General features: G+C 37.4%; 1 protein-coding gene across 7 annotated transcripts in view; it reads left to right on the top strand.

The window, feature by feature from the left end:
* Positions 1-21,797, top strand: part of ESCO1 (establishment of sister chromatid cohesion N-acetyltransferase 1) — an 86,036-nt gene that overhangs the window by 55,981 nt on the left and 8,258 nt on the right. For 6 of the 7 annotated variants that reach the window (XM_059409320.1, XM_059409316.1, XM_059409318.1 and 3 more), the window contains one exon: positions 19,453-19,542. In XM_059409320.1, the coding sequence (XP_059265303.1) occupies positions 19,453-19,542 (90 nt within the window). Of the gene's footprint in view, positions 1-18,786; positions 18,910-19,452; positions 19,543-21,797 lie in introns of those variants that run through there. The other variant, XM_059409321.1, reaches the window with a different exon arrangement.

The following is a 21,797-nucleotide window of genomic DNA, read 5'->3' as shown; positions in this document are numbered from 1 at the left end:
CCCCAGCCCTATTCCTCCTTCTAACCACCCCTCCTCCGACCTTGATGGGACAGAGCTATGGGTTATTTTATTGTTTTTGAAATAAGCTCAAGAGAAGGAATTGAGTTTAGCAGTTGGCCATCCTTTGCTAACATCAAGATCAATATCCATATCTTTTGCTGTTTTCAAATGTAGTTATATACATGTAGTCTAAAGTAGAAACTCCTCCAAAATATTGTAGCATTCTTTTTTAGTGTATGGAGAGAGGATAAAAATATATGTATTATGTTAAAGATACATAATGTTATGTTAAAGTTCTGCTGTGATCAGAGCTCTGGATTTGGGGTTGGGACATTAAACATTTATTGGGTACCTAGTATGTGCTTTGCATTCTTGTGCATTTAATGAGCAGTATTGTGTTTTTGCATTAAGCACTTTCCCCCCTTTCTTTTTAAAAATTTATATAATTAAAGTTTAAGCACTTTTACGGTGTTTGAGAAAACATCTAATTTTAAAATATGAGTTTTGTCTTTTTCTGTTTCCTGGAAAGAAACACATAGAAAAGAAGTCATTTGGTGTTCTGGTTTTTTTTTTTAAGATTTTATTTATTTGACAGAGAGAGAGATCACAAGATGGCAGAGAGGCAGGCAGAGAGGGAGGGGGAAGCAGGCTCCCCGCAGAGCAGAGAGCCCGATGCTGGGCTCCATCCTAGGACTCTGAGATCATGACCTGAGCCGAAGGCAGAGGCTTAACCCACTGAGCCACCCAGGCACCCCTGGTGTTCTGGTTTTAATTAATTTTAAGTGAATAGTGTTCCAGGACTGGAGATAAAGGTTTGATCTACTTAAAACTATTTAAAAGTAGAATAAATTAAATCCCAGTGAGTTTTACTTTTTAAATTTAATCAAACATTTTAAAGAAAATAAATAGCTTTTCTTTAGGGTAAAAATTTTCCCTTAGACATGGTAATAATCTCTAACAGCTAAAAATGACTAAAGACCTTTTCTAAAGATTAAAATCATAAATATATTTAGTCACTGTAGAAATTGATGCCCACAGAGCCTTTTATTTGGCTGGCTAATTTTTTTGTTTTTTTTTCCTTTTCTTACCCTCTTTGGTAGGGGTAGGGGAAAGTTATGATGCTCTCTATTTTTCATAGTACCCTGTCTGCCTCATTGATGCCATTTGAGGAAGTGCATTTTATCTAACTTACTAGAAGCTATTTAGGAAGGAGCTTGTTAATGCTTCAGGAGAAGCCTGGACTTTGCTTTTGACCTATAAACACTTCAGTTTCCTTGATCAGCTGGAGATATACTCTGTGCTAAGGGTTTGAAGAGAAAGCAGGAAAAACTCCCCCTAGAACACTGAGGAATGTTGCCAAGCCTGGAGCCTATCCACAATTCAGCTGTATTTTGAACTTTTAGTAATGTAGCCAAGGAATCATGTTTGGGTTCTTTGCAGAGAAATTTCTAACTTAATCCTTTTTTCCTCCTTGTTCCTAATCTCTTTTGAATTAATTAACATCTGACTGAATGAAGGCTCTGTGGAGGGCTCTACTTCAGGGTGTATGATATGCCCTTGCTTTCAAGGTTAGGAGCAAAGCCCGAAAGAAATGAAAAGTTAACAATAAGAGATTTATTAAAGCAGTAAGTCAGTATTATTTAAATTTAATTATAATTAGCTTTACAATTTAGAAGTGGTAATTACTTTGGTAGAGCAGTGATCAGAAGTTTTGTTTCCATGGGTGAGGAAAAGTTAAGATTTGATTTTTTTTTTTTAATGGACAGACACTAGGAGGTCATCTATTATTGATAGCTAATAAGAAAACTTAACATCTTTGTGGGGAATAATGAGTAAATTTTTTTTCTTGTTGAATCAGAGATTTTTATAGATAATAAGACCAGAAAAATGCATCAGATTGGATTGTGATACTTTGGTTTTGATGCCAGTTTGGGCTTTTTTCTTTCTTTTCTTTTAGACATTGAAATTTGAGCATTGTGAATGATATAGTTAAGTTTAAATAATGTTAAAAATGATATTTTGGTGGAATGTAGGGAGAAAAATATTTAAAAAATTTTTATATTTTATTTTTTTGAAAGATTTATTTTAGGGGGGGGCGGACGGGGAGGGGGAGGGATGGGTAAGAATCTCAGGCAGGCTCTGTGCTGATCTCAGAGCCCTGTGCTTGGCTAGGCTCAGTCTCATGTCCCTGAGATCATGACCTGAGCTGAAACCAAGAGTCGGACGCTTTATTGATTGAGCCACCCAGGCACTCTGAGAAATAATATTTTAGTGACATAAAAGGAGAAGGTAGTACATGTAGTGGTGTGTGTGGTATTGGATTACTATGGCACTGGTAGAAAAGGGGAAATTGATGATAAAAACTGAGGAAAGATTTGACAGATTTCTGATTGGCTGTAGAGCTAAGCTATACTCTTCTAGTATCGTAGTACTAAATCATCAAAGTAAAAATGCTGTTTCTCCCCATGGGGATGAAAGGTACAGCATAGGGAATATAATTAATGGTATTGTAATAGTGTATGGTGACCAGTGATAGCTACACTTGTGAGCCCTGCATAATGCATGGAATTGTTGTATAGACTTGTTGAATCACTATGTTGTATACGTGAAAGTAGTATAACACTATGTATCAACTATACTTCAGTAAAAAATAAAAGATACTGATAAATATCTCAGAAAAAGCACTGTTCCTCACTCAGTGAGCAGGGAGCTTGATACCTGGCTCCATCATGACCTGACCTAAAGGTAGACACTTAACTATCTGAGCCACCCAGGTGCTCCAGGAATAGAGATTTTAAAATCTTGGGAATGGGAAAGGAATCTGAAGCAAAGTTGCATTGGTCTTTAGAACTGTACTCTGGCATCAGTAGGAGGGACTGAGAGCCAGGTCAGAGAATGGTCTGAGTTTCCTTTAGTTTCTCTGCTTAAAGGTAAGGCTGTCATACCCTGTGTTGAAAATTGAGAAATAGTCTTTAGAAACAGGTAGAAATTTGTTACATAAAAATTATTTTAAAAAAAATTACCAAACATTTTATTTCTCAAGTTTTTATCTTTTCCCTGACCCTGATTTTTAATTTTTTTACTTTGTTGTATCTTAAAGACATAGAATATTGTGGTAAATAAATATAGAATGGGAGCAGCACTTCCAGATCTTAGTCAGAAATTAATCTTGCTTCGGTATGGAGAGCCACGTAGTGGAGGAAAAATGCCTTTAGAATGAATGTTATATGCAATAAGCTTTTACATTTTTTTTTTAAGATTTTATTTATTTATTTGACATACAGAGATCACAGGCAGGCAAAGAGGTAGCAGAGAGAGAGGGGGAAGCAGGCTCCCTGCCAAGCAGAAAGCCCAATGCAGGGCTCGATCCCAGGGCCCTGGGATCACGACCTGAGCAGAAGGCAGAGGCTTTAACCCACTGAGCCACCCAAGCACCCCAAGCTTTTACATTTTTAAAAAGAGTTTACAAACTCTAGGGGAGGGAAAACCTATAATGTATCTAGTGGCAAGTAAAAACTTCTTTTAATCTGTTCTTCCTCTGTTTTTCCCCATTCTGGAAATGGTGCCACCATTTAACTTATTTCCTCAGACTGAAAACTTCAGAATGATCCTTCAGTTTTCTTTTTGCTCTCCATATACTCAAAGAAGTATACTCAAAGTATACTCCTATACTTAACATTAGTAAATCTCACCTTCAGAATAGATTTCAGATCCTTCCACTTCTATCATGTCCACTGCTTCTACTCTAAACCAAGCTGTCATCATTTCCTGCCTAGTTATGCCTCCTAACTGCTTTCCCAGCTTCCATTATGGTCTTTGTCTCAGCCATAAAAACTTAAATCAGATTATATCCTTCCTTTATTTAAAATTCTTCAGCAAATTCTCATCACACACAGACTAAAATCCAGGGTGTTTACTGTGGCATCAAGGCCTCATATACTCCAGCTTCTCAACACTCTTACCATTACGTGCTATATTGCATTCATACATATCTTTCTTTTGTTCCTGAACCACTCCAGCTACATTTCATTCTTAGTGTGTTTGTACTTACTTTACCTTTTCCTGGACTTTTCTTCTCTCAGATCTTCTACACCAGCTCTCTTCATTTAGGTCTTAAAATCTCAGAGATGCCCTCCCTGAACACCCAATACAAAGTGGCTCCCTCTCTCTCTACTCCAGCAGTATTAGTGTCTTCTTTTGATCCTTTTCCACACTGAAAATTTGTTTGGTATTTCTCCCACTGGAGTAGAAGCTTTGTCAGAGAAGGGTCCTTGAATAGCACCTGCCAATGTGCAGTAGGCGCTCTACAAATGAGTAGATTTGATTGGAAGCTGCACAACAAGAGTGTTTGAGTCTCAGTTATCTTGTATAAAAATAATACTACACCAGAAAATTTTTCTGGGCTTTGGCAACTCTGATATTTATTGACTGGGAATTGATACTATAAATATCTTTTGAGGGGACATTAAATATATTGTGTATATTTGATAGAAGTTAGGCAAAATAAGACTATTATTAACATACTTCGAAATACGTAAAAGCAGTCCAAATTTGAATTCACTAGCAGTTAAAGCTTTATTAAGTATGTTGCATTTAGAATTGTATACCTGACTGAATTTAGGTGTTGACATGGTTCATTCCTCAATTAGAAAAGTAGTAAAAGTAATTTAGCTACTTTTCTTATATGTAAAAGGTTATTATAGATCATCTTATATCAGTGGTTTTTCTTTAGTTTCTTTTTGAAATTTTACATAAGATTTATTTTCCTTTATATATAAAAATAAGTCTAATCTTTCTGGTACAGCATGTACATTTTTGGAAGTTTCGGTTTCTCTGTGGAAATTCTTTTCACATAGTTCATTTATCTTCTTTTTTTTTTTCTTTTTAAGATTTTATTTATTTATTTGACAGAGCACAAGCAGGAGGAGCAGCATGGAGAGGGAAAAGCAGGCTCCCAATGCAGGGCCTGATCGCAGGACCCTGAGATCATGACCTAAGCCAAAGATAGACACTTAACTGACTGAGCCACCCAGGTGCCCGTGGTTTGTGCATCTTGTCCTTTAAAATCTTTAACATTTATTACAGAAATTTTCAAGTTCTTTTCTGCTGATTCAAACATGTGAGTTTCACTGGGCCTGTTTCTATTGACTTTTTTTTTGATCTTGGATCATAATTTCCCAGTTCTGTCCATGGTCTCATTAAGTTATTTTTAATAGACTTATTATTTATTGTTTTTTTCTGTGCTGATAAAAACAATTTTTTATTACTATGTTCAGTTAGCCAGCATATAGTACATCATTAGTTTTTGATAGAGTGTTCAGTGAATCATTAGTTGCATATAACACCCAGGGCCCATTACCACATGTGCCCTCCTTATTAATACCCATCACCTGGTTTCCCATCTCCCACTGTAACCCTCAGTTTGGGTCCCAGAGTCCATGGTTTGTTTCCATCTCTGATTTCTTCTGATTTCATTTTCCCTCCCTTCCCCTCTGGTAATAGGCTTAAAAAAAAAAAAAAGTATTTATTTATTTGAGAGAGCATGAGAGAGAGCACAAGTGGGGGCTGGGGAGGGGGAGAAAGAGAGGGAGAATCAGGCTCCCCGCTGAGCAGGGAGTGCAACGCAGGGCCTGATCCTAGAACTCTGGGATCGTGACTTGAGCCAAAGGCAGGCAGACACTTAACTGAGTAAGCCCCCCAGGTGCCCCTTAATAGAGGTTCATAGCAAAATTAAGTAGAAAGTACAGAGACTTCCCATATATTACTTTTTTCCCCGTCACACACATGTTCAGTTTCCTCATACCAATACATTTATTAAAATTGATGAACCTATACTGACACACCATTATTATTCAGAGTACATAGTTTTTATTAGGGTCCACTCGGTGTTGTTCCATGGGGTCTGAAAAATTTATAATGACACGTGTCCATACTAGTATCATACAAAAAGTTTCACTGCCCTTAAAATCCTCTGTTCTCTTCCTGTTTACCCCTGCCTTCCTACTAACTCCTGGAAAATAATTGATCTTTTATACTGTCTGCCTATTTTTACCTTTTCCAGAATGCTATATGGTTGGAATCATACAGTGTATAGTTTTCTTCATAATTGAGTTCTTTCACTTAGTAATATGCAATTAAAGTTACTCCGTATCTTGGGGCGCCTGGGTGGCTCAGTGGATTAAAGCTTTTGCCCTCGGTTCAGGTCATGATCCCAGGGTCCTGGGATCGAGCCCCATTTCGGGCTCTCTGTCTCTGCCTGCCTATCCCCTGCTTGTGATCTCTATCAAATAAATAAATAAAATCTTAAAAAAAAAAAAAGAAAATTACTCCGTATCTTTTGATGGCTTGATAGCTCATTTCTTTTTAGTGCTGAATAATATTCTGTTATTCATTTATCTATTTAATTCATATTCTATATTTTATTTATCTATTCACCTATTGAAGAATATCTTGTTGATTGCTTCCAAGTTGTGGCAATTAGGAATAAAGTTGCTATGAACAGCCATGTGCAGGTCCAGGCTTTTGTGTGGAGATAAATTTTGAACTCCTTTTTATAAATACTGAGGAATGTGATTGCTGGGTTGTATGTTAGGAGTAAATATAGTTATATGAGAAACTGCCAAACTGTTCCTTAGTGGCTCTATCATTTGGTATTCTCACCGGCAGTGAATGAGATTTCCTCTTGTTCCACCTCCTTGCCAGCCTGTGGTGTTGTCATTGTTTTGGATTTTGGCTGTTCTAATGGGCGTGTGGTGGTATCTCATTTTAATTTGTATTTCCCTGATGACCTATGATGGGGAATATTTTTCATATGCTTATTTGCAATCTGTATATCTTCTCTAGTGATGTGTTTGTATGGGTCTTTGGCCCACTTTTTAGTTTGGTTGGTTGTTTTCTTATTGTTGAGTTTTAAGAATTCTTCATATCTTTCAGGTAATAGCCCTTATCAACTGTCTCTTATAAATATTTTTTCCTAGCCTGCAGCTTATCTTCTCATGTTCTTGATGGTGTCTTTTGTAGAGTAGAACTTTTTTTTTTTTTAAGATTTTTATTTATCTATTTGACAGAGATCACAGAAGGCAGAGAGGCAGGCAGAGGGAGGGGGAAGCATGCTCCCCGCTGAGCAAAGAACTCCCCCATGCAGGATTCGATCCCAGGATCCTGGAATCATGACCTGAGCTGAAGGCAGAGGCTTTAACCCACTGAGCCACCCAGGTGCCCTGAGTAGAACTTTTTAATTTTAATGAAGTGCAGTGCCATTGGTGTTATATCTAAAAAGTCATTGCCGGGGCACCTGGGTGGCTTAGTGGGTTAAGCCTCTGCCTTGGCCTCAGATTATGATTCCCGGGTCCTGGGATTAAGCCCCACATTGGGCTCTCTGCTCAGCAGGGAGTCTGCTTCCCTTCATCTCTCTGCCTGCCTCTCTGCATACTTGTGATCTCTTTTCCTCTGTCAAATAAATAAAATCTTAAAAATTAAAAAATTTAAAAAAATAAAAAGTCATTGCCACACTGAAGGTTATGTGGATTTCTTCTTTGTTATTATCCAGGAGTTTTATAGTTTTGCTTTTTACATTTAGTTCTATGATTCATTTTGAGTTAATTTTTGTGAAGGGTGTGAAGTCTATACCTAAATTAACTTTTTTTTGTATGTGGGTGTCCAGTTTCAGCAACACTTGTTGAAAACTGTCTTGTCTCTGTCGCATTGCAATTGCTTTTTTTTTTTTTTTTTTTTTTAAGATTGAAGCAGAAAACCTTAGGCAGGGCTTCATCCCAGGACCCTGGGATCATGACCTGAGACGAAGGCAGAGACTTTAACCCACTGAGCCACCCAGGCGCCCCACATGTAACTTTTTTATTTTATTTTTTAAAGTAAATTCTACCCCCAACAGGTGGCCTGAACTCATGACCCCAAGATCAAGAGTCCCATGCTTTATGGACTGGGCCAGCCAGGCACCCCAAGTATGTGACTCTTGATCTCACAGTTGTGAATTCAAAACCCATGTTGGGCATAGTGCTTACTTAAAAAAAAAAAAAAAAAAAAAGAATGGAATCGGGATGAAATTTTAGTTTGTTTTCCCATACATTTTGGTTTTTAATGTTTTGAGGTTGGGATCAGGTGCCTCTCTTCAGAAGAAATCGAGGATCTAAACTTTATCTAAACTTCACTACACTAAACCTAACTCATTACACCTTCCAATTCAACTCAGCAGATGTCCCTGTGAGAGAACTGGTAGAGAATTTTCTGTGTTTGAAGCTCCTCCATATTTCAGATAACCATGTTAACTCACTTAGCCATTAAAATTTTGTTTTTTCTTTCCCAGCAGGATACTCTTCTCCTTTTCCTCTGCCTATGGCAGTTCTTTCTTTCCTGCTCATGCTTGCAGGTGTGGTCAGTGTCTTAGGATAAAAATAGCTGCTGGTCTCTGCTCACCTAGGAAGGGTTAGTTCATCCCTAGAAGTCAATCCATAGTTCTTCAATGCTTTTAAAGAAAACGTAACTTTGAGTTTATTGCTTATTTTCTTATTAAAAGAGGAACAATGATCTACTGTGACCTGCTTTATCCTAGTTGGGAATGTAATTCCCACAGCTGTACATTTTGAGAACATTTTTCAATAATGGAGGCTCCATTTATATTTGGGTATAGGAGTGAGGGGAGTTTGGACCATGAGTTTTAAAAAATTATGACCAATATTGAGGAGGTCAGTATACTTGTGCCCTAAGCCCCACATAATCTTGAGGTAAGATTTACATCAAATAAAATATTTCTTACATTCTGGAAAGTTATTACATATGTTAAAAAGTGCTTAACTAAATAGGTCAGGCCTAATAAAGACCGATATAGGATTCCGTGGTGTTTGAGAATGATAGGAGAGAAGAGAGACTCATAATTCCTCTAGTTTGACTTTGTATGAGGTGTGACCCAAGGATTTCTTATGAGAAACACTCCTATCGTAGTAGATTTTGATATTGTAATTACAATAGAAGTTTTTTTAACTGACAGAATTGGGAGAATTAGGTCATTTAATCAGAAAAGCTGATTCAGGTGGACCCTTGATATTAGAATACCCAAATAGCAGCTTTTATGATTTATCATAAGGCTATATATTAAGAAGTCCGGAGGTGTGTAGTTACAGGGTTGTTCCATCCAGCAGTTTAGCCATATCATGAGTGCTGGCTATTTCTCAGTCAGTGCTTGCCACTCCTAAGGTATTGACTTTCTGGCTTCAGGACCACTTCTTGGTCCTTAAAGTAGACAGCTGTAGTCCAGGTACCAGGTTCAAATTTAAAGCAAGAATGTTAGTCGGTGGGGTACCTGGTTGGCTTAGCTGTTAAGCGTCTGCCTTTGGCTCAGGTCGTGATCCTGGGGTCTTGGGATTGAGCCCTGCATCGGGTTCCCTGCTCAGTAGGGAGCCTGCTTCTTTCTCTCCAACAACCCCTGCTTGTGTTCCCTCTCTTGCTGTGTCTCTCTCTGTCAAATAAATAAATAAAATCTTAAAAAAAAAAAAAATAGAGCAAGAGCTTAACATTGCAAAGCAATCTGAGAATCTGGGTATAGAATTATTCTTGTTATATTTTTGATTTTTAAAAGACACTTGGCCTATTTTGCTTTTTGCCAGCATGGTCTATTGATGCTCATTAAAACAACTATCTTTCTACTATTTAGTTAATACTTGATTACATTTTATAGTAAAAATAATAAATAGGGGTGCCTGGGTGGCTCAATTGGTTAAGCATCTGTCTTTGACTAAGGTATGATCCTAGGGCCCTGGGATTGAGCCCTACTGTAGGGCTCCCTGCTCCCTGGGGAGTCTGCTTTTCCCTCTCACTCTCCCTTTGTGCGTGTTCTCTCTCAAATAAATAAATAAAATCTTTAAAAAAATAATAAATTGGAATAAATAAGTTTAGGAACAAATGATACTTGGTAATCCTGTCTCACTCAGGTGTGGAATAACAAGGTAGTTTACTCGTTGTGAGTCTGTCCATGTGCTCCAGGTATTAGTTTCTTTTACCTAGGGAAAAGTGAGTATTAGTTAATCCAGCAAGTTACTTAAGTGGAGATCAGTTAAGAAAGTTACCACCATATAGTAAAATACCCTGTTATTTTATCTGGGAAAATGTTATGCTGTTTAGAACATAATAAAGCATCTCTCATGAAAACCTTTTTCTTAGGACTTCATTTTCACCATTCCCTGAGACAAATTTATTATTAATAAAAAATGTACATAACAGGATGTTTGAGAAATGGGAAGTAACTTAAAAAATAGATGTTCCTCTCTAAATCTTTGGGTTCTTTTCAAAATGTGTTTTTTTTTTTAAAGATTCATTTATTTTATTTTTATTTTTTTAAAAGATTTTATTTATTTATTTGACAGACAGAGATCACAAATAGGCAGAGAGAAAGGAGGAAGCAGGCTCCCTGCTGAGCAGAGAGGCTTGATCCTAGGACCCTGAGATCATGACCTGAGCCAAAGACACAGACTTTAACCCACTGAGACATCCAGGTGCCCCAAGATTCGTTTATTTTAGAGAGAGAATGTGCATGCATGTGCCAGCATGGGGGCAGAAGGGGAGCATCTGAAGCAGACTTCCTGCTGAGGGCAGAGCCCATGACCCTGAGATCATGATATGAGCCAAAACCAAGAGTCAGACACTTAACTGACAGAGCCACCCAGGTGCCTCCAAAATAATTTTTAAAGTTGCATTTCAGTTTCATATGGTCTTTAATTATGAAAAGGCATTATTGTGAAATTTTTAAATTATATATTATCATTGTATTACCCACAAGAAAAAACACTTAGGGACGCCTGGGTGGCTCAGTCGTTGGGCGTCTGCCTTCAGCTCGGGTCCTAATCCCCAGGGTCCTGGGATTGGGTCTCATGTCGGGCTCTCTGCTTGGCGAGAAGCCTGCTCCTCCCTCTCCCACTCCCCCTGCTTGTGTTCCCTCTCTCACTGTCTCTCTCTGTCAAATAAATAAAATCTTAAAAAAAAAAAAATTAAATACTTTGTTCTTTTAAGGGCACTTGTTCTTCAAACTTTTTCTGTGGAGAAAATTTTCTTTTCATATTCTTTTCCTTAAAAAAATTATAATTTAGGTAAATGAAAGAGTGGCCTTCAAATTTTTTATTCTTCAACTTATTAAAAATTTTTGAAAAGCAGTATATATACTTGGAAATGAAAATGTTACTAATAATTACTAGATAGAAAATGAAAAGTGAAAGCCTCCTTACCTCTTCTCTCTTTCTGGTCCCATTCTCCAGTGATAAAGCACTTTTGTCTGAGTGTTTACAGTGTAACTGAAATAAATCAAGCTATGTATGTATAGTTTATATTTAGGAAGCTGTATATAAATGTGTGGGTAAAATCTTTTCTTCCAATTTTTATTATTTTTAAGTTCTGTCAGTTGCCTTTAATTCTATTTTTTAAAAGATCTTATTTATTTATTTATTTGTCAGAGAGAGAGAGAGCACGTGCTTGCACTCAAGCAGGCACAGTGGCAGGCAGAGGGAGAGGGAGAAACAGGCTCCCCACTGATCAAGGAGCCTGGTGCGGGGCTCGATCCCAGGACCCTGGGATCATGACCTAAGGCAGTGGCTTAACCAACTGAACCACCCAGGTGTCCCTGCTTTTAATTTTAGTATTTATAAACATTTGACTCCTTGATGCTTCTATTATTCCCCTCTCAACCTTCCAGTTTCTCAGTTGTAGTTAATTATTGTAGGTATTCTGTAAGTATTAAATTAATTCACTGTTAACCATTGAAGTAGTTTTCATTCCTCTCTTACGGATTGCAAAACAGGCACAGAAGGATTAAGCTTTTGCTTTCATAAAGAGAGGCTTTGATTCTTCAAGCATGTACCATCCTTTCAAAAATAAATATTTATAATGTACTTGATTTACTGTGCTCTGAGCTTGGGATGTAGTGGTGTGTCAAATGAGGTCTTGGTCCTTTTGTAGTTTATGGTCCATATGGTGTTTTTCATTATAAAACCTCGACAACCTAGGCATCCTAAAACTCCAGATCCCTGTAGCTTCTATCATTCCTAGATCAAAGAGAATTGGTCCTAGAATACAGGATTTACCAAAACAAATAATTCTACTGGAGGACTAGAAGTTTTCAGGGGTTCTAGCTTTTACTTATTCAGCTTAAATATTGTAGGAAACCAGAAAAATCTTGCTGTCGTAATATATCTAAAAAATGAAAAGTCCATAAAGTGTCTTTAGAATAGAGTCAGATTTTCCCAATGTGAAACTTAAATTCCTATATAAATTATTTTATATGTAGGAGATACAATAATAACAATAACACAACACAAATGACATTAATTAAAGGCTTCCTGTCTACCAGTGGCTGATCCAACTTTTTACTTATATAGAACTCCTTATTTTTTTTAGCAAATCATGAAGTAGTTACAGTTAATTTATAAATGAGGAAATAACGCAGAAAGAAGGATATGTATTTGCCTAACATCACATAGGTACTAAGTAATGAAATTAGCTCTAGAGTCCTTTTATAGTAGACTGTAGGTTTTTGCTTTTTATTTGAACTCCAACAAAATATATTGTGTATATGATTATAATTTAGCTCAGAGAAATCAGTTGACCCCAGTTTTAAACTAAAGTCCGCTCAGATGATCTTCTGTATTCTTTCAAATTTTTAAAAACACAAAGGTTTTAAGTGACAAGACACATTTCTTTATAATACGAAATTGGCATCCATGTTATGACGTATATATATTTTTGTTTTTGCTGTTGTCCATCCTGCCTGTTATATACAGCTGCCAAATTCATCTTCATTTGGTTCAAGTACAGTCATGACTTTTGCTTATCTAAAATCTTTCTTGATTTCTCCCTATTTCTACTAGGCATTCATGGCCCAGCCAGCATTATTGGTTCTTGTCTGCCCTTGTAAATGTATTTCTCATTTCCTTATAAATTCTCTTCTCTAGCAAAATTGATACACTCATTGTCTTTTGCATTGCTTTAATTTTTCCACCTCTAGTTTTTAGTTTGTACATTCTTCTACCAGGAATGCCTTCCCATTCTCATCATACTCTTCAAGGGGAAATACCATCCCTTCTGTGAAACATTTTTGGGTTTCTCTTTAAGCCCAAAAGGGTTTTTCTTGGCTCAAAATCGTTGTAATACTTTTTAAAATACTTGCTTTCTCTTGGAAGTTCATGCTTCAATTTGTTAACTTCTGTTTTTTAGAATTAAGAAATGTATTAAATATGCATATTGGTTGTAAGACTAATTCTGGATTCAGAAACATAAAAAGTTGAGTTTGAATCAAGGAAAACTTCCTTTCAACCATAGAAGTATATGGATTGCACCTTCTGTTACAGATAATTGTATTATGTATTTTTCCTATTCAGTTTTTAAGATTCTTGAGATCAGTGCGGCAAAATAGTGAGCTTTAATTACATTAGAAAGATGTGGTTTTCTAGTGAGCCTCTTACTAGTTATGTGACCATAGCAAGTTAACTAAACCTTTTTCACTTGTTTTTTTTTTTTTTTAATCTGTAAAAAGTTTAAAAAAGTCTTATGAGGTAATTTTTTACGCTATTTGTTATTCAAACTTCATTACTATATTCCATAGTTTAAAAGTTATTATTAAGGGGCACCTGGGTGGCTCAGTGGGTTGAGCCTCTGCCTTTGGCTCAGGTCGTGATCTCAGGGTCCTGAGATCGAGCCCCACATCGGGCTCTCTGCTCAACAGGGAGCCTGCTTCCTTCTCTCTCTCTGCCTGCCTCTCTGCCTGCTTGTGATCTCTGTCTTTCAAGTAAATAAATAAAATCTTAAAATAAAAAGTTATTATTAAGGGGCGCCTGGGTGGCTCAGTGGGTTAAAGCCTCTGCCTTCAGCTCAGGTCATGATCCCAGGGTACTGGGATCGAGCCCCGCATCGGGCTCTCTGCTCAGCGGGGAGCCTGCTTCCTCCTCTCTCCCTGCCTGCTTCTCTGTGATCTCCGTCTGTCAAATAAATAAATAAAATATTTTTAAAAAGTTATTATTAAAATTATTATTAAATTTTAAAAATTACTACTAAAAAGATCATTTTTTCCATTATGTAGGATTACAGGCAACACAAGAGACAGATAAGTAAACATATCTAAATCATACGGAAAGTGCTACAGTAGTAATACATACAGGGTACTGTCTGAAGATAGAGCTTAAGGATATCCAACAAAGGTTGGAAAAGTGAGGTTAATACTTAAGTAGAGTCGGAAAGGACAAGTTAGGAGTCCTTTGTGTCCAGGAGAGTGTAGAGCAGAGGTATTGGACTAGAAGAATAATGGGTGTAAAAGTTGGGATATTTTAAGTATTATGACCCATGACTGGGTCATGTGTTAGGAAAGCTTCAAGAGAGGGAGCTTGAAGAGGTAGATGAGGAGCTAGATCAGAAATGATCTGGTGAAGGTATCGCAGATAAGGGCACCTGAGTTGGCTCAGTTGGTTAAGCATCTGCCTTCAGCTCAGGTCACGATCCCAGAGTCCTGGGATCAAGTGCCATGTCCAGCTCCCTGCTCAGTAGGGAGTCTGCTTCTCCCTGTCCCTTTTTCCCTCCCCTTGCTCATGGGCTTGCTCGCTCACTCGCTTGCTCTCAAATAAATAAAATCTTTAAAAAAAAAGAAAAGAGTATCACAGATGAAAAAACCTACAAGAAAACGCTGTTACCATAATGATAGTAATATTATTTATTGGGTGTTTATTATTTGTGTTAGGCACTGTGCTTAGTATTTTATCATGTTTTTTCAGCTTCTCAAAAAATTTGTATTACAGTTTTTAAAAAAATTTTTTTTAGTTTTTAAAGATTTTATTTATTTATTTGACAGAGAGATCACAAGTAGAGAGGCAGGCAGAGAGAGAGAGAGAGGAGGAGGAAGCAGGCTCCCCGCTGAGCAGAGAGCCCGATGCGGCTCAATCCCAGGACCCTGAGATCATGACCTGAGCCGAAGGCAGAGGCTTAACCCACTGAGCCACCCAGGTGCCCCTGTATTACAGTTTTTATATACATTTTATAGGCAAGGAAATGAGGGTTTAGAGAGGTTAAGTAATTGGCCCAAGGCAACACAGCTAGTAAATAGCAGAGTCTGGACTTGAATCTTGGTATCACTGATTTTTAAAGTCTTTATCTCTTTTTGGTGCTCCCTAGATCAGTGGTGTGCACACATGGTAGGTGTTCAGTACATATTTCTTGAATTGACTGAATTTTTTTCACCTAATTGCCATTTAATTATTTGACTTCATACTTCATAGTTCAGTGAAGGTCACACCGAGTAGAAACATATCTCTATCAGTAATGCTGATAATATATGATTATTTTCACACAAACACACACACACACACACACAGGTCCATACACGCACTTAAAACCAGCTGCTTGGGATAGTTAAGTATATTAATACCTTTATTACACCATTTTACAAAAGTAGAATAACTAGGAAATATAGACAAGCTAAAAGGAAAAAAACTAAATCACTCATTTAAAAGATGAAAAGATTACTGTTTTTTACATAAAAGTTATTTAAAGAATATAACCACGCCTTAAGAAAAATCAGTTAATTCCTTAATATCAGATGTTTCCTTAGAGTTCAAAGCTCTCCAAGTACAGTTTCTGTACTGTTCATTTGTTTGAATTAAGATCCATATATTGCGTTTGTTGGTATATCTCTTAGGTCTCTCTTAATTTAAAAGTTTTCCGTCTATGTCTTTTTTCTTAAAATATTGGTAATTTTTTAAAAAGCTGGTTGTTGGTTTTATTTCTCAGGGTATTCTTCCATGGGTATTCTTGTTCAGCCTTTTATTAAAGTGATTAGTATGAACTTCAGTATTTAAAGTTTTTAGTATAAAGTTAGTATTGAAGTGATTAGTATGAAATTGGGGTGTAATTTGCATACAGTTAAATGCACAGAAATTAAATGTTTGGTGAATTTTGACAATTGTATACATCAGTGTATCTGCCACTTAATGTGTTTTGGTTTTGATTAATATATTTTTTAAATGGGAAAAGAGGAGAAATCCTTTCCATTCTTTAGATTCTTAAGTTTCGAGTAAGTACAGTGGCAAAGGAACAACAAATAATCATTGATTGCTATTAGGAATATAAAGCTTTCACAGCCAGATGGGTGAATTAAGAAAATTTGGGGTTTGGAAAATACACTCATTAGCAGAGGGATGTTTGTAACATGTTAGAGCTAAAGGTGAGAAGTTTAAATGCACTGCATTGGAATTTATATTTTTGCAGAAAGCTATCACTGTTTGATTATTCCTCTAAATTGTATGTACCCTTCCCCTACAATCTTTCCCTCTGCCTCAGTTTCAAGCAGCAGATAGTCTCCTCTAAACATTTTTTTAAAAAATTTATTTATTTATTTGACAGAGAGAGAGATCACAAGTAGGCAGAGGGGCAGGCAGAGAGAGAGGGGGAAGCAGGCTCCCAGCTGAGCAGAGAGCCTGACATGAGGCTCGATCCTGGGACCCTGAGATCATGACCCAAGCTGAAGGCAGAGGCTTAACCCACTGAGCCACCCAGGCACCCCTTATCTAAACCTTTTAAAGTCAGGAGGATTGTGTGGTTATTAACTCCAAGAAAGAGATAACCACAGTTGAGGCCTATAAATGTCTTGAGTATGTTATTTGCCAGGCATGGCCAACATGCTTCTTTCATCTGTCCATGATGTTGTATTTAACTTAGGGAACTTTATTGATTAACCTGTGCTTTCTTAGAGTAGTGTGCTGATCTTAGTTTGGTATCATTAGGAAGGTAGAATGGAAGTTCCTGAGTGACTACTCTGTGTAAGAAATTATTATTATTATTTTTTAAAGATTTGATTTATTTATTTGACAGAGAGATCACAAGCAGAGAGGCAGGCAGAGGGCGGGGGGAGCGGAAGCATTCTCCCCATCGAGCAGAGAGCCCCCATGTGGGACTCTATCCCAGGACTCTTGAGACCATGACCTGAGCCAAAGGTAGAGGCCTAACCCACTGAGCCACCCAGGAGCCCTGAGAAATTATTTTAAATACAACCCTCTTAAAAACTAAGTGATGGAGGTGATGACAGCTATTTTGTACATAGCCTAGATGAGGAAACAGAGTTTGTGATTTGCGCAAGGTCGTATAGCTAGTAACAACAAAACAAGGCTTTAAACCCTGAAAAATTTTTTTTAAGTTTTTATTTATTTATTTGACAGAGACCATAAGCAGGCAGAATGGCAGGCAGAGGGAGTGGTAGAAGCAGGCTTCCTGTTGAGCAGGGTGTCTGACTCGGGGCTCTATCCCAGGATCCTGGGATCATGACCTGAGCTGAAGGCAGTTGCTCAGCTGACTGAGCCACCCACGCACCCTTAAACCCTGAATTTTTACCCCAGAACTGTTTTGGTTTGTTTTTTTAAAGATTTTATTTGTCAGAGAGAGTGCGCACGCACAAAACAGGGAGTAGGAGGCAGAAGGAGAAGCAGGCTCCCCACTGAGCAGAACTTGATCCCAGGACTTTGGGAACATGATCTGAGCCAAAGGCAGAAGCTTAACTGACTGAGCCACTCAGGAGTCTCTCTTTCTTCTTATTTTGTTTTGATAATTCAGCTCAGGAACTATCACTTTTTTAAAATTTTTTAAAGATTTTATTTACTTATTTGAGAGAGAGAGAACACAAGCAGGGGGACTGGGAGAGGGAGAATCAGGCTCCCCACTGAGTAGGGAGCCCAGCGCGGGGCTAGATCATGGGATCGTGACCTGAGCCAAAGGGAGACGCTTAACTGACTGAGCCACCCAGGCACTTAAGACTTTCTTAAAAGTGGAGGTTACTTAAAATTTCCAGTTCCTCATTGAATTTGTAGTTCAACTTTTGAAATGAGAAGTCTCCTTTTTCATTTTATTGAAAATGGGTTTATTTTAGAAGCATTTCCCAAATTAACATAGTAATATAAATTTGTTTTTTAAGAGGTGATACCTTCTTTATGTTTTAAAACTTGTTTACTTAAATTCATATTTAATTTCTAATTTGTAAAGAAATTACTTCTGTGGCTATTGTTTCTGCTCCTTTTCAGATCTTGAGAACTTTTTTTTTTTTTTTAAGATTTTATTTATTTGCCAGAGAGAGAGAGAGAGAGAGAGAGTACACACAAGCAGGCAGAGAGGCAGGCAGAGGCAGCGAGAGAAGCAGGTTCCCCGCTGAGCAAGGAGCCCGATGTGGGACTCGATCCCAGGACCTTGGAATCATGACCTGAGCCGAAGGCAGCGGCTTAACCAACTGAGCCACCCAGGCGTCCCAGATCTTGAGAACTTTTTAACCAATCATAATCACCTGAAGTTTACTTTATCTTTGGGTGCTCTATGTTTTAAAAAAAATTCTCATTTTAAATACTTCAGATTGTTTTGTTACATTTACCAAGCATATTACTAGACTTTTTGTCCCCAAGATCCCTACCCCTTTCCTCAAAAAAATCACTCAAAATTGTTTAAGAAAATCAGCTTCTTCTCTGACTTGCTTTAATATTTTTTAAAAATGTAGTTACTTTTTTCTTGGTTTTATTGAGCTTTCATAGTCTTAAAAGATCTCAGGATCATGGTTTTCTCTAGTAGAAGTACGTATTGCTTCTTGAAAGGCCTTTTTTCTTTTCTTTTTTTTAATGTAGAGTTGGTTGGGTAAGACAAATGAAACAACCAGTTAAGCTCATTCCTTCTGTACTTATTATGAACTTCAAAGCTCCTAGTTTTAACCTCTGGTTCAGTCCCATCTTACTAGATTTAAGTGGCTTTTGTTTTGTTTTTTTTTTCATGCAGGTTCTGCTCATTAATCACCACGAGTGTGGATCTGAAGAAGAGTTTATTACCTCTCTTTTTTTGAGTATGTTAACTTCAGATACACACAACGTAGCTTCTCCTTCCCTATTAGATTCTTAGAAGGTAGTTATATTTTTCTAGTCTCCTTCTTGTGACTTTGATAGTTGTGATCAATAAGAATAAAAACTATTCCTTACTACATATTGGGCTATTGCATGCAAATCAGTTCATTTAAAACCTCCTGGAGGTCTTTGGCATGCCAGACATAAAACCATGAGTGTGTGTTTGCGGAGGTAACCATGTTCCAAAGAAATTTATGAGTTAAATTCTTTTCTCAGGAAACTGGGAGAGTTATCTTTTAGGCTCTGGGAATCACTGACTTTAAGGGGCTTGTTTTTGGTGTGTGATTTTCAAAATTAATTTAACATGGGAAATGATAAGAATATTATATGGTATTAGATTTCTGAATGAGTAGTATAGAGAAACTAGTTTGCATTGTACCTACTGTATGCTTAACAAAATAGCTGATTCATATCTTATTAGTTAAACATTGAGAATATTTTTCCATACTTGCAGTTTTTAGATACATCAATATATTTTTCTTCTATGTGAATCTGATAAATGAAATATGATAACATAAAATTAATTCATATGTTTTATATCTAGGGTTGGAAAAAGGAAAGAATTTTGGCTGAATATCCTGATGGCAGGATAATAATGGTTCTTCCTGAAGACCCAAAGTATGCTCTGAAAAAGGTAAATGTCTAGTGAAATTTCATGTAGAATGGATAATGTCTAATTTTTTATTTGAGAGAGCAGGGGAGGAACAGAGGGAGAGGGAGAAGCAGGCTCGCCACTGTGCAGGAAGCCTGACAAGGGGCTCAATCCCAGGACCTTGGAATCACGACCCAAACCTAAAGTAGATGCTTAACCAAGCCACCCAGGTGCCTCTGGATAATGTAATTTTGTAGTTAGTTTAAGAGGGTGATGTATTACTGGCATAGCACGTTCAAACACCAGCTCTAGAAATAAAGAATAAACATTTAAAGAATATACTTAAAAATTATGCTTAAACTTATAATGGGTCTAGGATTTTGAAACAGATTTTTAGTGAATTGGTTAGTGTCCCATGTTATCAGTAATTTGAGTGATGGAATAAAAGGCGTGCTAGTTTATAATGCCACATAAGTGACTTCAGAATTACAAGGGTACCTGGCTGGTTCAGTTGCAAGACTGTGTGATTGTTGATCTTAGGGTTGTGAGTTCGAGTCCCACATGGGGTGTAGAGATCAGAGATAACTTAAATAAAAAATTAAGGGCTGGGGTGCCTGGGTGGCTTAGTGGATTAAGCCTCTGCTGTCAGCTCAGGTTATGATCCTGGGGTCCTGGGATCGAGCCCCGCATCGGGCTCTCTGCTCAGCGGGGAGCCTGCTTCCCCCCCACCCCTTCCGCCACCTGCCTCTCTGCCTACTTATGATTTCTCTCTCTGTCAAATAAACAAATTAAATCTTTAAAAACAGCAAACGCCTGGGTGGCTCAGTTGGTTAAGCCGCTGCCTTCGGCTCAGGTCATGATCCCAGGGTCCTGGGATCGAGTCCCACATCGGGTTCCTTGCTCGGCGGGGAGCCTGCTTCTCCCTCTGCTTCTGCCTGCCTCTCTGTCTGCCTGTGCTTGCTCGCTCTCTCTCCTTCTGTCTCTGACAAATAAATAAATAAATAAATAAAATTAAACAACAACAACAACAACAAAAACCCCAAAAAACAAAAAACAACAATGACAACAACAACAACAAAAACCCCCAAAAACAAAAAAAACTTAGGGGTGTGCCTGGGCGGCTCAGTCAGTTAAGCATCTGACTCTTGATTTTGTCTCAGGTCATGCATGATCTCAGGGTTGTGAGAACAAGCCCTGCATTGAGCCCCACATTGGACTCCCTGCTCAGTGTAGAATCTGCTTGGCATTCTCCCTCCCTCTCTCTGTGCCCCTCCCCCTGCTTTGGCTCTCTTCCCTCTAAAATAAATAAATAAATCTATTAATTAAAAATTTGAAAAATGTATTACTTTCCTTTAAAAAATTAGAATTATAATTAAATTTTGACAACAAAAAATTAGCAATTGTAAAGTTTTATATTGAGAGTAAATTTTTAAACAAAAGCTTATTGTAGAAGAAGATAGAATAATAGGTCATAGAGGTTCACCTGGGTGACACAGTCAGTTAAGAATCTGACTTTTGGTGTTGGCTCAGGTCGTGATCTCAGGGTCATGAGATCATGTCCCATGATGGATTCTGCTGAGTGTCTGCATAACACTGTTTCTCCTTCTGCCCCTCCCCCCACTGCTCTTCATTTTCATAAATAAATTTTTAAAGTTATAGAAGTTCTGAAATTAAACATGAGATAAACATATAATGTTCAGGAAAAAAGATATCTGATTTATAGTTATAAGGTAGAAAATTTAAAGAAGTTCTCTTAGCTGGTGTTGAGCCAGGCTTAGTCCAAATTTAGAGTTCCATACTTTGAAGATTCTGGAATCATTTTATTATTTTGTGTATCTTAAGAGGCAAGAAACCATAGGATAAACTTATTTTAAAATGAGTTAATATTTTTTTTTAAGATTTTTTTTTTTAATTTGACAGATCACAGAAAGACAAGCAGAGAGGGAGAGGGGGAAGAAGGCTCCCTGCTGAGCAGAGAGCCTGATGTGGGGCTTGATCCCAGGACCCCGAGATCATGAGCTGAAGGCAGAGGTTTAACCCACTAAGCCACTCAGGCACCCATGAAATGAGTTAATATTAATTACATTTTGAAATAATATGCTCAAATGTTTTTTCATCCTCCATTTGCTTTTTCTGAAGTACCTTATAATGTAAAGCAGTATTTTTTGAAAAACTTAGTTTCACTGGAGTATGTCCAAAGTGTCTAGAAAACACAAGGAAAATGTTTTATTCTTTTTTTTAAGCTTAACTATTGGACCTCTTTAAATTTAGTAAAACATCACTTGAAAGGGTGAGCC

Source organism: Mustela nigripes, chromosome 8 (genome assembly GCF_022355385.1).
Source record: "Mustela nigripes isolate SB6536 chromosome 8, MUSNIG.SB6536, whole genome shotgun sequence".
NCBI lineage: Eukaryota > Metazoa > Chordata > Mammalia > Carnivora > Mustelidae > Mustela > Mustela nigripes.
The sequence above is the reverse complement of the archived record's forward strand: the minus strand, read 5'-3'. Positions and strand labels throughout refer to the sequence as shown.